The sequence below is a fragment of the Propithecus coquereli genome, unplaced genomic scaffold (assembly GCF_000956105.1).
Source record: "Propithecus coquereli isolate 6110/MARCELLA unplaced genomic scaffold, Pcoq_1.0 Scaffold240, whole genome shotgun sequence".
Classification (NCBI taxonomy): domain Eukaryota; kingdom Metazoa; phylum Chordata; class Mammalia; order Primates; family Indriidae; genus Propithecus; species Propithecus coquereli.
This window is the reverse complement of record NW_012147953.1, coordinates 3,349,339-3,364,331: the sequence shown is the minus strand read 5'-3', so window position 1 is coordinate 3,364,331 and position 14,993 is coordinate 3,349,339. Positions and strand designations below refer to the sequence as shown.

Genomic DNA, 14,993 nt, shown 5'->3' with positions numbered 1-14,993 from the left:
AAAAAAAAAAAATTCCTTTTACATATTATGTGTGGTCACATAACTATGTTCTGGTCAAAGAAAGATATGAGAAAGTATTCTCTAAGACTTCTAGACAGGGTCCTAAAAGAGAGTTGATGCAACTAAGATGGCCCATTTTTTTACTATTCTGCCTTTTAGCTGCCCAGAATATGAATGCAATGGTTGGAACTCAAGTTGCCATTTTGGACCAGGATATTACATTGAGAGAGCTATAGGCTAATGGTAGAACCATGAATTAATTAATTAATTAATGGTAGATACCATAAAGCCACTAAAACACCCTTGTACATCCTATCTCTTAATTTTTTTAAATGTTTTGATAAAGGGGAAAAATATGTTTTGAAAAACCTATCTTATTTAAGCCACTGCTATTTTGAGTTGCTCTATTTGTGACAACTGCAGTATTCCTATTAATAAAATGCATAAGGTTGCATCTATATCATAGTCCCATGGATCCTGAGGCTCTAACCTCTTTAGGAAATCATCATTATTTCTTTAAATCCCCAGGCTCCAAATTCTCAAATATTCTAAATCCAAAAATTGGCTATCTAGTCCCATAGGATTCCAATAAAGGATCATACTTGAACAACTATACCCACAGGCTCTCTTCATTCTGGGCCACCAAACACTTGGACACAGATCAGGACTTTTAACCTCAGTGTCTCCCCAGTACCCTTGATCTCTAGGCTCCAAATATCATAGGAAAGTCCCTACCCTCAGTGGGGTCACAGGTAAGTTTAAAATTAAAAACTCTCTATTGAGAGGCCTTATTCACATGCCATTTCAAAGTATTCAAAACAATTATTATTTTACAAATGTAGCCAAATAAACACATGAATTCAATGTCACCATCCTATGAAATATTAATAGAAGGAAAATACTGATTCAGGGAACCCAGGATTCAATTCCTGCTGTGTCACTCACTGACTACGTGGCCTCAGTTTCCCTATTGGTAAACTGTGGATATAGATGCTGGCCTCTAACCTATTTAGGATTTTAGAAGTTCACCGAGGATGTACAATGGATTTTGAATACACTGTTTTATTAAACTACAAGAGTATACTGGTATCAAATAGCTTTGGAGTAACTTTTGTGAGAAAGCATCATAGCTGCAAGACAGAGGGACTAAAAGAACACATATTTCCAATGCTTTGTGTCTTATTAAATGACAGTTATCTGTTCAAGAATTGGACAGAAGTCATTCTCTAGAGTCTCTGGGATTTCATTATTGTCTCTTTAAATCTCGAAACTCAAAAGTTTTGATGATATAACTCATTCTGTTATTAAGAGGCAGCCTTGGAAGTGAGTGTGCAATCGAGGTGGGGCCCTAACACTGGTGTGAGAGCTGCCATTTCATTTTAGTATCGGGCCATTTCAATGTGTTTCAATATAGCTGTGAAGGAAGAGCAGGGCCTTGCATCTTTCCTCCTCTCCTCTGTCTGATCCACCCAAGTCTGGCAAGGTTGCTGTCTTGGCCACCAAAAAGGAGCCATAAAGACACATTTAGTTAGTGCTGAAACCCAGCTAGGTGAGAGAAACCAATCTCACTTATTTACTATTTGTTTCACTGACTCATATTATTTAAAATATGTTATTGACGAGAACATTTTGAAATTCAGTTTTCCAGCTGCCACACTATCCTTTTTTGTGACTACTCCACAATGAAATCCTTTGTTTCTGATCACTCCACATTATCAATATAACAAAGTAACAAAAAGAAAACAAAAGGAAAACGCAGACTGTCACATACCCTTTTCAGTGGATCAATGTAAATTTTAGTGTAAAAGAGCTGATCATCATCATTATCCTGGAGATTCCACTGTTGAACTATACGATTAATGTATGGAGCATAGCCGATAAATCCTGCAACACAGCAGAGAGAGAGTAGAGAATTTAGGATTCAAAGACCAAAACTCACGTCTATGTTAATTCCATTGACCAGCTGCAGAGCTGTGAAGACATGAGGCTTAATCCTTAGGTTGGAATATCATAGCTCACCATAAAAGAAATATGAGTTGTTATTTGTTTTACAAATAAACTACAATAGAATGAGCATTACTACCAACCACAAAACAGAAAATAATCAAACACTCTCTTTAAATAAATATATCCCCCAAATTATTTGACATAAGAGGGAGAACTAATGTTTTCCAAGGCTCCTAAGGGGAAAAAGTTACTAGGAAAAGAATAGAGTAATACATAAGAATTTTCTCTCTGACCTTCTAAAAAGCTCTTCTTGGATCCTCTGCAGAGGACTCACTGTTTCTGGAAGAAGAAAATCTCTACTACAGTGGTTTTACTGTCAGTGCCAGAGGCACTAATACAATCAAAGGAATGTTGGAGTTGTCATTGACTGCAAACATCCCAAAGACATTTTATATCTAGAATTTTGGGAATTCTTCCATTACTTGGGCAAGTCATTCCTGGGCCTGCTAAACCATTTTCTGGCGAGGTTTTGTGTGTCATACTCTGGAAAAAGGAAGTCTAAAACTGGATTGTTCCCCTTGGCCTTAGAGCATAAGTATTAAATCTGCCAATAACCTTTGTCTATGAAAGACACAGAGAGGGTCATTTTCCTCTTTGAGTCTTCCTCTGAATTTTGCAAATGTAACCAAGCTGCTATGTTTCATTGACATATAATACTTCTAAAAAGGGACCAATGTTACTCCTGTGAATTGAAAGAGAACATAATTTTTTACCCTCAAGATTAAAATTTTCTCATAGGAATAAAAAAATTAAAAGAAATAGATCCAGGAAAAAATTTATTGTTACCTAGAGAAAACAAGACAAAATGAAAACAGGACAAAAACCACTAACTGGTTACTTGTTTTTCCTTACTCTTGCAAATAAAAAAAATCATAGAACATTGAAAGATAATACATTTTTCAACTCCTATAACAAGCCCTCTGTGATAATAAATATACCAAGTGGTAACACATATTTTCCAATAGTTTATATTACCATTCTTCAAAAATTATGATTATCCTTTTTTAGAAATCCCAAGTATCCTTAATAAATCAAAAGGAATTATATGTTTTCATAATATATATTTCATGTGATTTACATTAAATCTATCAAAAGTTGTTTTAAAAAACTAAATGATACACCCACAAACATAACTCACATCCTTTAAATAACTCTCAATACATCATTAATGAAATTATACAAACTTGTGTTGAATATATTTATACTTTCTACCATCTCTGTAATTATTTTGACTACAGAAAGCATAAGGATGATGCTTTGATGTCCATGTATAATCACTTTCCCACTTATAAATGCCTTTTCCTTAATTAAACTGGCTCACAACTGCACTTATTTGCTAATTTTTTGCTGTTTCCACAACACTGTGAGTCTGTGTGAAATTCAGCCACCTGAGTAGATATATCACTATCTAGATAAATTTACATATGACATTTCACTATGCATGTCATCTTTGGGAAAATTTTAATAAGTAAAATAAAACTCATCCCAGAGTTCCATAGCTAAGTACTTCCTTTACAAACTGGTTTTTAAACTATGGAGGACTTAGAATAAGGTAAAAGATCAGCCATGTGTTACTGAGGGCTTGACAGTTTGGAGGCCATGCCATGGATGTGGCACCCAGCCACGAGCCGAGTGCTCAAGCAGAGGAGTCAGAGTGGGCAGCCATCTCAGAGAGAGACTGACAATTCACCAACTACAAATCCAAGAGGGAAAGACTGCTAAAGCAACGAGGGCAGAGTGACCGACCTGCGAAACCCTAGGTTCTGACTGAATATGGAAATGAAATCCAAGGGTAGTAAATAAATAGGGAGAAAATATAATGATCAAGAGATCCTAAAAAGTATGCACTGTGGAAGTGCTGAGATGAGGATCTGAGATAAAAGGATCTGAAACTAGACAGCGGAAATTGGAATTTTAAGGTTTCAGAAGTACAACATGTGTATGGGCTGACAAAGTTCCAAGGTACAACTATGGGAATGGGTTGCTAAAATAAAGTATAGGTGAAAAGAGCTGGAATTGAGGCATCACAAAAAAATTAAATTACTTTCTAAAGGTTTCATTGCCTTAAGTGGCTGAGCAAAGACTAGAACCCAGATATGCTGCTACCTTGAGCAGCACTTATTTTAACTAGCCTGAATAGTATCAATTATATACATGTGGATCACCCAAAAAATCCATTTTCCCAATGTGTCCTGTAATTTGCACCTATTTTGTTTTTCTAACATGCCCCTTGGTTATGTCTTCTGGCCATATGTTTACATTAATCTCAATCTAACTAAAACAAATTGTGGTATCATAATAATGTCCAAAGTAAAATTTTATTTTACTTTTTGAGGGGCAGAGGGGGTGGGATATATAGTAATTTGTTCTTTTAATCCATGGTGGCATAGATAAATCCAACACTTTAAGTATACCCAGATACTCAATGTTGAATCTTGTCAACTATTGATTTTAAGACAAATCACTTATTTACTCCAATAAGGTTCAGAAATACATATATAATTAAGCAATGCTTACTTTTATGAGATACATGATTAGAAACTAAGGCTAATATTTTTCCCAAGTAAGGAAATTTACTAAACCTATTATCCTGTAGCCAGAAAATTCTTAATGAACCATAATTAGAAGACCTGGATCCATGTTGATTTTCCTTTAACAACAGAATGTCTTTAGGAGTAGTCACTTAGATTGTGGTAACATGAGTTTCCTCATTTATAATGTAGAAATAATAATATCTATATTGCCTAGTACTGTTAGAAGCATCAAATGACATAATATATGGGAAAATGCTTTGTCAACTATAAAATACACTATGGATTTTAAACTATTATTTTCCATAGTAACAATAAGATAATGGATATTTCATGTCTACAGTAACTACATATATTTTAAAAGGTTGTTTCATCAATATTTATATTTTAACTTACATTAAACTTTTCTGCCAGTATCTTACCCACCTCCTGAATTCAGGTAGCGTTTCCCAATGTGCACAATGGGATACTTGTCCGCTAGTCTTTTATCTGGCCACAGAATTCCATCTGCTGCAAAGACCACTTTGTGATTCATCTTTTGGAACTTTTTTAGGACTTCTTCTGGACCACCAGCAAATATGACATCAAAGCTGTTTAATGGTGAAAAAAGAAGTTTCAGAATACACATGTCAGAATTTAGGCACATAAAACAAGAAAAGGTCTCTAATAAATGTCAGAATTTAGAATCCAACACAAGATTAATACCTGTACTATTTACAGAGTACACCAATTTTCCCTCAGCTTAAATTATATGGATTGTATTGAATTATTAGTGTTTACATTACATTACCAAATGAAAGACAGCCTTTTTAGTGCTAGACTTAGTATTTTTTTCTATAATCACATATCACCAAAATCAAAATTTTTAAAATCTCAATCAAGAATAAAATTTATGTAAAATACAAGTAATTCAGGCTTATATTTGTAAAGCCTGTTAAATATTAAAATGGATAAACTTAGAAAGATATGTTCATATTTTCATATCTTTTTGTAACATTGGGAATTAAGACAATAAAGTAGCTGACATTAAAAAAACGAATCCGACTGAATAAAAATTTAAGGTTGCTGAAACTTTTTCCATTTCATTCTACTAGCATTGTTATTCATGTGTTTAAACACTTTAGAAAAGTTCTTTGAACCTTTGTAAAACTTCTCAAAGGACAAATATTGTTTTCTACTTAAAATTATTTTGGCTATAAAAACTCAAATTGTCTAATATTTTTGTTAAAAAAGAAAACAAAAAGAAGTTATAAAAATAATTCTCATAGTAATTCAGTCCATTTAAATACGAAGAATAAAATAAAACTTTCCACATTTAACTGTGGTAAATACACCTAGGGCCTGCAAAAACTGTAAGATTCTACCTTATGTAGTCATATTGAGTCTTCTACCAGACATGCCAGTGTTTGATCTCCAACAGATCACTGAGATTTTTACAAGTGTTTGTTTGTCCTTCTGTGTTCCTGGTTTCGTTACGTTTCTTTTCTTTTCTTTTTTTTTGAAAAAAGCTCTTACTCTGCTGCCTGGGCGGGAGAGCAGTGGTGTCATCATAGCTCACTGCAGCCTCTACCACCGGGGCTCAAGCAATCACTCCACCTCAGCCTCCTGAGTGGCTGATACTACAGGTGCGTGTCACCATGCCCGGCTGATTTTTCTGTTTTTTCATGGAGATGAGGGTCTTGCTAGGTTGCTCAGGCTGGTCTTGAACTCCTGGCCTCAAGAGATTCGCCCACCTAGGCATCCCATAGTGCTGGGATTACAGGCTGTGAGCCACCGTGGCCGGCCTTCTGCGTTCCCTGTTTCTGCAGCACCATCAATCACACAGTCACTCAGGCTGAAATTCTTTTATTCAGCTTTGACTCCTCCTTTTCCATGGCCTCTCTCTTCAAATCTTTTGCCTAATCCTACTGATTCCATCTACTTAATATATTTTGCATTCAAATCCTCTCCACTCCTACTAGAAGGTACTGGCATAGATTAGTTCAAAAACCCTACAGGCTTCCACATTAGTCATCACCTCCCCTCTTATAATTAGGACTGTCTAAAAATTTCTCCTAAAAAACCGTTCTGTGCCAGTCCCAGACTGGATCAGTGGTTTTCAACTATGGCCTAAAGCAGGAATCAGCAAATATTATTAATATTTACTCTCTGGCCTTTTACAGAAAATATTTTAGATTTTGAGAGCTACATGGTCTCTGTTGTAATGACTATACTCTGCTGTTACAGTGCAAACGCAGCTATAGACAATATGTAAACAAGTGAGCATAACCGTGTTTCAATAAAACTTTTTACAAAAACAGGCAGCAATATAGGCCATAGTTTACTGACCCTCAGCCTATAGAAGGAATTCTAAATGACTCAGCCTCACATTAATAATAGTCCATTAAATAACTTATTATGAAGCCAAACTGAATTATTTGATCTGTCATCTATGCCTTCACTCATGATGTCGCCACTGCTTAGTACATGTTTTCCCAATTGGGTCCAAACCATTTATCTTCAACGCTCATTCCATACGCCACCTCCTTTATAAACTCCTCTTTGATAAGCATAATTGGAAAGATCGTTTTCCTTCTCTTAACTCCCACAGCTCTTTTCCTCTCCCTTTCATCGAATGTTTTACTTTCTGCTCTCTGTGCTAAGACTATCTATCTTATACTAGATTGACTTTCCCACCTTCAGATGCCAGATCCACATCTTGATTCATGTGTATATCCCCTTAGCCTTGTATTTTGAAGACAGTCAATAAATACTGGTTGAACAAATGAGTGAATGAATGAATGAATCATCCCTAGTCTCAACAAGAAGCAAAAGCTCCCAGGTGGCCAAAAAAGAAAGCAACGGAAGTGTTCCCTAACCTTATTTGTTATTTTTCCCCAATCCAATACTTTCTTCATCATCACTGGAATAAACTTCAGCAAAAAATCATAATCATCCAAACTATTACCAGCTACTATATAAAAGTTTAAATAAAGTCTAATGAAACTAAAGCACAGAAGTAGCTCCACACCTAATAATTCTGTCTTTCATCATATGTTCACCTCAAATATATGTCTATACTTCCAGAGATAATTAACACCACAAACCAAGCCTGTGGAACCACTCTAACTCCCCCCAAACACACACACACACACATACACGGTTGAAAATGCCCACCTACACAGTTTTGACTTTGCACAATAAATTATAATAAAATCATAGTGAAATGTTTAAATTTATCTTAGGAATTTTGAAGGGAAGGAAAGGGAATTAGCTAGTATTTTAAAAGCTAAATATTGAACTGTCCTTGCATCCTTGGGATAAATCCCATTTTATAATGGTGAATTATGTTTCTGATGTGTTATTGGAAAGGAAATTAGCGTATCAAAGGGATGCCCCATGTTTATTGCAGCACTATTCACAATACGGAGATACGGAAACAACCTAAGTGCCCATGAATAGATGAAGGGACAGATAAAATGTGGTATATATACACAATGGAATACTATTTGACCACAAAAAGGAATGAAATCTTGTCATTTGAAGCAATATGGATAGAACTGGAGGTCATCATATTAAATGAAATAAGTGAAGCACAAAAGACAAATATTACATGTTCTGACTCATATGTGAAAGCTGTAAAGTTGACAGAGAGTAGAATGATAGTTACTAGAGGCTGGGAAGGATATGGGTGGAGTTTGGGAGGAATGAAAAGAGGTTGGTTAATGTGGTTGGTTAAAAACATACATTAAATAAAAGGAATAAGTTCTAATGTTCTATAGCACGGTAGGTGACTATAGTTAACAACAATGCATTATATATTTAAAAGTAGCTAAAGGAGAGGTCTTGAAATTCTCCCAACACACAGACATAATAAATGCTCAAGACGATGGATAACATAAAAGCCCTGATTTGGTCATTACACATTCTGTGCATGTAACAAAATATTAGATGGATCCCATAAATACGTAGAAATATTATGTACCAATAAAAAGCTAAATATCACTTGGGGGATTTTCCTCCAAATGGAATAGAATTTCACTTCTTGAATATGAAATCCTTACTGAAGCAGGGTAGAGGTGGGAGTCAATGAGGACAAGGCCTCACTGAAGGGTTGCTTCCTCCAGACTGTTTTAGGAGAGTGGCTCAACTGTTGCAAACACCTAACATAAAGGGCAGCCACATTTATCTGTGAAATGATACAATAGATTAAATGACAATTTCCCTCTAGTTTAAAAATCATAGTTAAGTTTATCTCTATGACATTAGAACTTTCAAATCTGATGTATATTTAGTACACAGTGTTCACTGAATCAATGAAGAAATAAAGAAATCTTTTTTTAATCCCTAGCCTCTATTACGATGTAGGGCAACATGCCAAACACAACACATACAGATTTGTTGAGAAAGAAATACATCCTGAGGGCAGGATTTCTGTCCCAGTCAGTCCCCCAACCACAGCATTTAGTACCACATATTACATATCCAGCCATAGCAACTAGCACCATATTTTGAACATAGCAAATGCTTAATGCACATCTAGAAGAGCAAAATTCAAAAAGCAGATGATGTAGTTTTGGAATACATACACACTCACAATAGTCAGACAAAATAATCACATATGAAAATACCCAGGTACAATTAATCTAAACATACATGAATACCTAACACTGCTTTTGTATGTCATCTGATCTTTCCTTATTGCAACATAACCACTAATATGCTCAGTCAATATTAGCAAGAACATATGAACAATTTGAAAAAAACAACAATCACTCATTTTCAACTTAATTTCTAAACATACTTCACAGTATTCTGAATAAGCCAGAAAGCAGTGGAATATATTTGAAGAAGAAGAAAGAACAAAACAGTATAAAAACTGGAATCCATAATGTGTTTTGGGTTTTCATTCATACTAATGTAATACAATGTTGTCCATTGGGAATGACTGGGTTCTTTGTGCTTACACACTTAAATTGTCATCATTGCCAGGGATTCGGGGTGTGGTCAATCAAATAAATCTGCCATTGTTAGTTAAAATTATAGATGTTGTATTCAAAAAGCTTTGCTTTCAGAAATTTTTCACTCTGTCTTCTGTATAAATTATGCAAAACAATATAAAAGGCAAATATACTAGGAATGTAATCTGAATTATGAGAGGTAGAAAATGTTTATTTCTTAGACGACAAATAGGATAGGATCTGGTCACCTTTAGAATAACAAAAATAAATTATACTTCTTCAACGATAAAACAAAATCATAAAAATGATACTTTTAAAACAATTAACAAAGTGACCCAATAAAATATATAATCTTTCACAATTTTCTAAAAGTAAATAACTCTAAAGAGATTATGCCAACATTCATGTCTTTTTTGAAGATGTATATTCTTCTTCCACATTAGGTTTGTTCAGTTTTGTCTGCAGAATTATTATGATATAAATGAGAATTCCTTGAGGGTGATATCTGTTTTTATCACTTTTTCTGTAGTGTTAAGTTCAATGCCTGGATCACATTTTATTCTCAATACATGTATCCTGAATGCAGAGAGAAAAATTTGCCCACTGATCTCATTTTTTTCAGCAAAACAGCATTCAATGAGAAGCCAAAAGAAACAAACATTGGTTGATATATGAAAGATCAGAAGCAATAGCATCATATTTATACTTTCTAATCAAAATTCAATTTTTTAATAATTTCAATGCTTTGATACTCAGAAAATTTGAATGTTTTCCTGCCTTTAGAAGGCATCCTATTTCTCCAAATGAACAAAGAGAAACAACCTCAAAAATAGTTTCCAACCATCCACCATAATTCTCTCTCTTATAAGGTCTGTTTCTTCTTGTAGTGCAATTCACCATTACCCAATATCTACTGATTCCTTGCTATTGAACGCTGGAAATATGTAAATCAGGTATGGCACCCAGCTTTACCGTGTGGAACACACAAACAATTACAATTCAGCATGATAATTGAAGAAAAGCTAGTCATATACAATCAAAATGATGAAGCACACTGGTGATTAGCAGGAACTTGTGTGACTGAGATTATCCCTCCATTTATACCCATTATTCATTTATCTTGGACCAACCTCCTAGACCAAAACTATTAAAATAATGACTTCGCTTTATATTCATTTTAGTTATACATATATATACACACACATATATACACACACACATATATATGATGTATATATCAACTTTTGCAGTATACCATTGACTACCATTCTAGGGTTTTTTTTTTTTTAATTTAGTTTTCCTTCCTGCTATCTTTAGTTGGCAACAGCCAATTATTTTATCTTACCTCAAAACTCACAATCATCTTGAAAAAAATACCTCAATAAACTGGGGGAGTTTCTATATACAAAAATCTTTGAGTAGATATTTTCATAAAGGAAATATTCTTTTTTTATAAGGCCAACAACCACCACCAAATAATTCCTAAGTGTCACTAATTTTTCACCCCTCTTTACCGTTTTGGTTACTTTCTCCTGATCCCTGCATTTTTCCACAGGACAGACACGGTAGGCGATGATGGAGAAAATGTCAATGACTCTGCTGGGACAATGACTTGGCTGAGTTGGGCATCCAAGTTTTCACCTGGCTGGCTGTTTTCACAGGAGGAGTTGTCAGAAATTTTGACTATTTAGTGCACTGATATACCCCAAATACTAATGGTGTCTGGAAGACAATGGGACTTCTATTAAAATTTTATTGTCTTTTCTATCAAGTTGGGTCTTAAACAATCATATAAATAAACAAACTCAACCTCAAGCAGGCTTTAGATATCTCACAGTATCTCTATTCTCATTAGACACAAATAGGCCCCTCACTCTACCAGTTACCCACAAGGCTAAAGCTTAGATCGGGAGAGAGTGGAGGATGGAGGTGCGAGGGTAAGGGTAGAGGAAAGAAGTTCTTCCTAAAACCCAAAAGGAGTTTTAGGAATCTGGAATCACTGTTGACTTGTATGTGATAGCTTTTACAAGGAGAATCTGCCTTACAGCCAAAATCAAAATGTACATGTGGCAAGTTCAACCTAACTAATATGGTTGTTTGAAATCCATGGTAATTTTAAGCCAAAACATACTCAACATTTAATCTAAATAGCTATGATAATGAACTCATTCTTTTTCTAAAGGTAAAAATATATAATAGATGCCATAGAAAAATTCCCACCACACAAGCTAACACCTGCCATACCATACTTCATCTTGCAAGAATAGGTAACCACAAGTAGAATTTAATTTTTTTTTGTCTAGGTGATATCAGGAAAATTCTAAAGATGCAAGTTTTGTGGATCCTTTCAAAACTTTTAAGTGTTGATGGCACTGGGACTTTATATATCTATTTTCATTTCAAAATTTATGCCTTTCTCATTTACATACTTGCATAAAAATTACTCTTATTTTCATCTACAAATAATTGTATCTTTGCATTTTCAAATTAAGGACAAATATGAAAAAAAGACTTTGCTATGTTACAGGGGAAAATATGGGGGGATTTGAAATGAGCAATAAATGACCAAGCACACACACACACACACACACACACACACACACACACACACACACACAAAAGAAAATACAGAGAATGAAAGAAAAGATGTGCCAACTGTTAACTTATGACAACTTGACCTTATTATAAAAATCATAACTGTAAAAAGACAGTAAAGAAAGACAGTAGATACTTCAAGTAAATTAGAAGAATAGTGAAGTATTACATTAAAAGACATTTATATTGGAAAGGTTCTTCTTTCTTAATAACACAGACTTCCTTATGTCTCACTTGTATGAGACATACAAGTGACATATACATACATTTGTATGTATAACTCTACATGATCTATTTTCTCCTGGTTGATCAGAATCTATTAAGTTACCCTTCTCAATGGAAAAGCTCAGCATGATCTTTATCTTTAACTCAAGATTAAAATATTAATTTCACAAAAATGTTAGCTTGTGACATTTCCCTATTAGTGTTCATGGTAACCCATCAACTTTGATCACATCATTAGGTCAGACCATGGTTATATAACTATGAGTAATATCTACTTTTTAAAATTATGATTCCTTGTCAATAAAATAATTTAATACATAATCTACAAATACAAATTTTGACTCTTAAAAAATAATTTAATATAGATTTTAAAATCCACAGAGTATTTCTCTTACCATTCAGTAAACAAGATAATCAGATCATCTTGATGGGCATAATGTTCCATGACTTCTTTCATTAATCTCACTTTTTGGCCCCCTCCAATACTATTAATTCCATAACCACCTCTCCACTCTTCTCCTTGACCAAGCACCTATAAACAAAATCAACATTTCATCCCTAAGCAAAATTCAAATTATGATACTACAATGAAAAACTGAAAGACACCAGCAACTTGCACAGTATTGCACCAAAGGAGTCTTTAAATGTTTCATTAAATCATGATGCTAAAAAGAAAAAAAAAAAAAAGAAACTTGATGCCTAAGTCAAGTCATAATTCTTCAATGTTAGCCACCCCAAAAATGCCATTTCCAATTTTTCCATTTCAAAAGCTAAAAGCTAATTCAAGGAGGTGGACTCAAACAGTATTTCTCATATTTTATTATTCACTCCTATTTGTTCAGACCAAAATGAAAAAGAAAATGAAGAAACCTTTCATATCTCTTTTTTCAATCTGGCAGGAAATCTGTATGATCAAAACTGAAAGCCCTTAACTCCTAGACTGGGCCCTTAAGCAAGTTTCCTACTGAACCAAAATGGATTGTTCAGGAAATTGCAGAGCGTATCAGGTAAAACGTCACCTTCCTTACCTTATTAAACTTACATAATCTTCAAAAGCTTAGTAAGAATTTATCAATGCAAGAAATTGCCTAAGCACAATAAATTGGAGCTAAACCTGTACTCTCTCTCTTCACAATTTGCCTTAGCCTCAGCAGCTGCCTCCTGAATGGGAAACACACTGTTGACACACTTGGCTCTGAGGGATGTGAACAAATGTGAACCTGTAAGAGCCAATTCTTCAAAATGAATCCTAAGTGGCCAGCTGGGCCTCAATTATAAGTAGAACCAAATGACGATTTGCAAACTAGAGATTACATAGGTAATCTCAGTTTTCTGAAAACCCACACCCCTATTGCCGACTTTGAGAGCGCATCTGAGCCAACTAACAAGAGCTCACCTGAACTAACTAATCAGGACTCAGGTCTATCAACCAATCAGGACTCAGCTGTATCAACCAATCAGAACTCAGAGGTAGTGGCCAATCAGAACTAAGCAAGTCTGAATCCTTCATTTGCATAAATGGGACTGAACCCTGCCATTATTCTCTGGAAGGCACCTTCTCCCCAGTTTGGTTTGTAAACTATTCACTGGAATGGTCTCTTTCCTCCAAATTCCTTTTCAGAGAAATTTTGTTCACAGGAATCAGGAAGTACAATATGTGCCCCTCCCTCTTCAGACACACCTTTTATTTTACTTTCATCTGAAGTTGCCAAGATAATAATCTATTAGAAGATCTTGGAAATTAAGGGGGAAAGAAACTAAAAATAAATGCAAAAAGAAAAGAATAAAATAAATTTAGGAAATAAATACTATTAGTTGCAATTTTACTTAACGCTGAGCCAAATATAAATCTGGCTGACAAAGCCTGCGGGGCTCCCAGTCTCAAATCTCTGACAACTTCATTACTGCCTATATTGAAGGTTGGGGGGGAAATGCCACCCAAGAAAGCTCAAGCTGTTGTGGATCTGGAGTCAAACTGGGGCTAATCTAGTAGAATTATTAGTTCTTGCCTCCTGAGCTTTGTTACACAGCCCATCTGGATTCTCTAATCCTGAAGCAGTAATAATACTGGGCCCAACCACATCTGAGAGCCTACTTTGTGCAGTACTCTATGCTAAGCGCTACTCTCTATGTTCTTGGTTGTCAGAATTTAGTGTGCCACAGAATCATGTGGAGAGCTTTTTATAACACAGACTACTGGGTACCTCTCCCAGAATTTATCATTCAGTTGGTCTCGGGTGGAGCCTGAGCAATGTCCCTCCAAATCAGTGTCCAGATGATGCGGATGTTGATGGTCTGGAGTCCATACTTTCCAAAGGACTGAATTACATAAGGTAAGACAGCAGGAGGATCATAAACTCCTGAGTTCATCAAATGGGGCTGGGATCCAAGATTTGACACTTTATAGCCATGGACCTTGTTGCAAGTTTTCTTCACCCATAAACAAAGTAATATCTACCTTGTGTGGTTCACATAATGAATTAACAGCATACCACATGTAAAGTTCGTAACAAAGTACCTTGCAGGTACAAAATATTCCAATCTCTCCCCAGTCTGAACTCTAGATCAGACTGGGAGATCCTCCCACTAGATTTCAGCATAATTTTATCCTATTTTTTTTCTATTTCTTCCACAGTGTCTCCAGTCAGTATATACTTTACTATTAATATATTTATCATCTATCCTATTTCTAACA

At 35.0% G+C, this 14,993-nt stretch overlaps 1 protein-coding gene across 1 annotated transcript in view; it reads right to left on the bottom strand.

The window, feature by feature from the left end:
* PLOD2 (procollagen-lysine, 2-oxoglutarate 5-dioxygenase 2) overlaps nt 1-14,993 on the bottom strand; it is a gene marked incomplete at its 3' end in the record, with an annotated part of 111,076 nt that overhangs the window by 42,325 nt on the left and 53,758 nt on the right. Inside the window, exons 3-5 of the mRNA XM_012646093.1 lie at nt 12,694-12,830; nt 4,965-5,128; nt 1,772-1,884 (exon numbers count right to left, since the gene is read on the bottom strand). Coding sequence (XP_012501547.1) covers nt 1,772-1,884; nt 4,965-5,128; nt 12,694-12,830 — 414 coding nt within the window. The remainder of the gene's footprint in view (nt 1-1,771; nt 1,885-4,964; nt 5,129-12,693; nt 12,831-14,993) is intronic.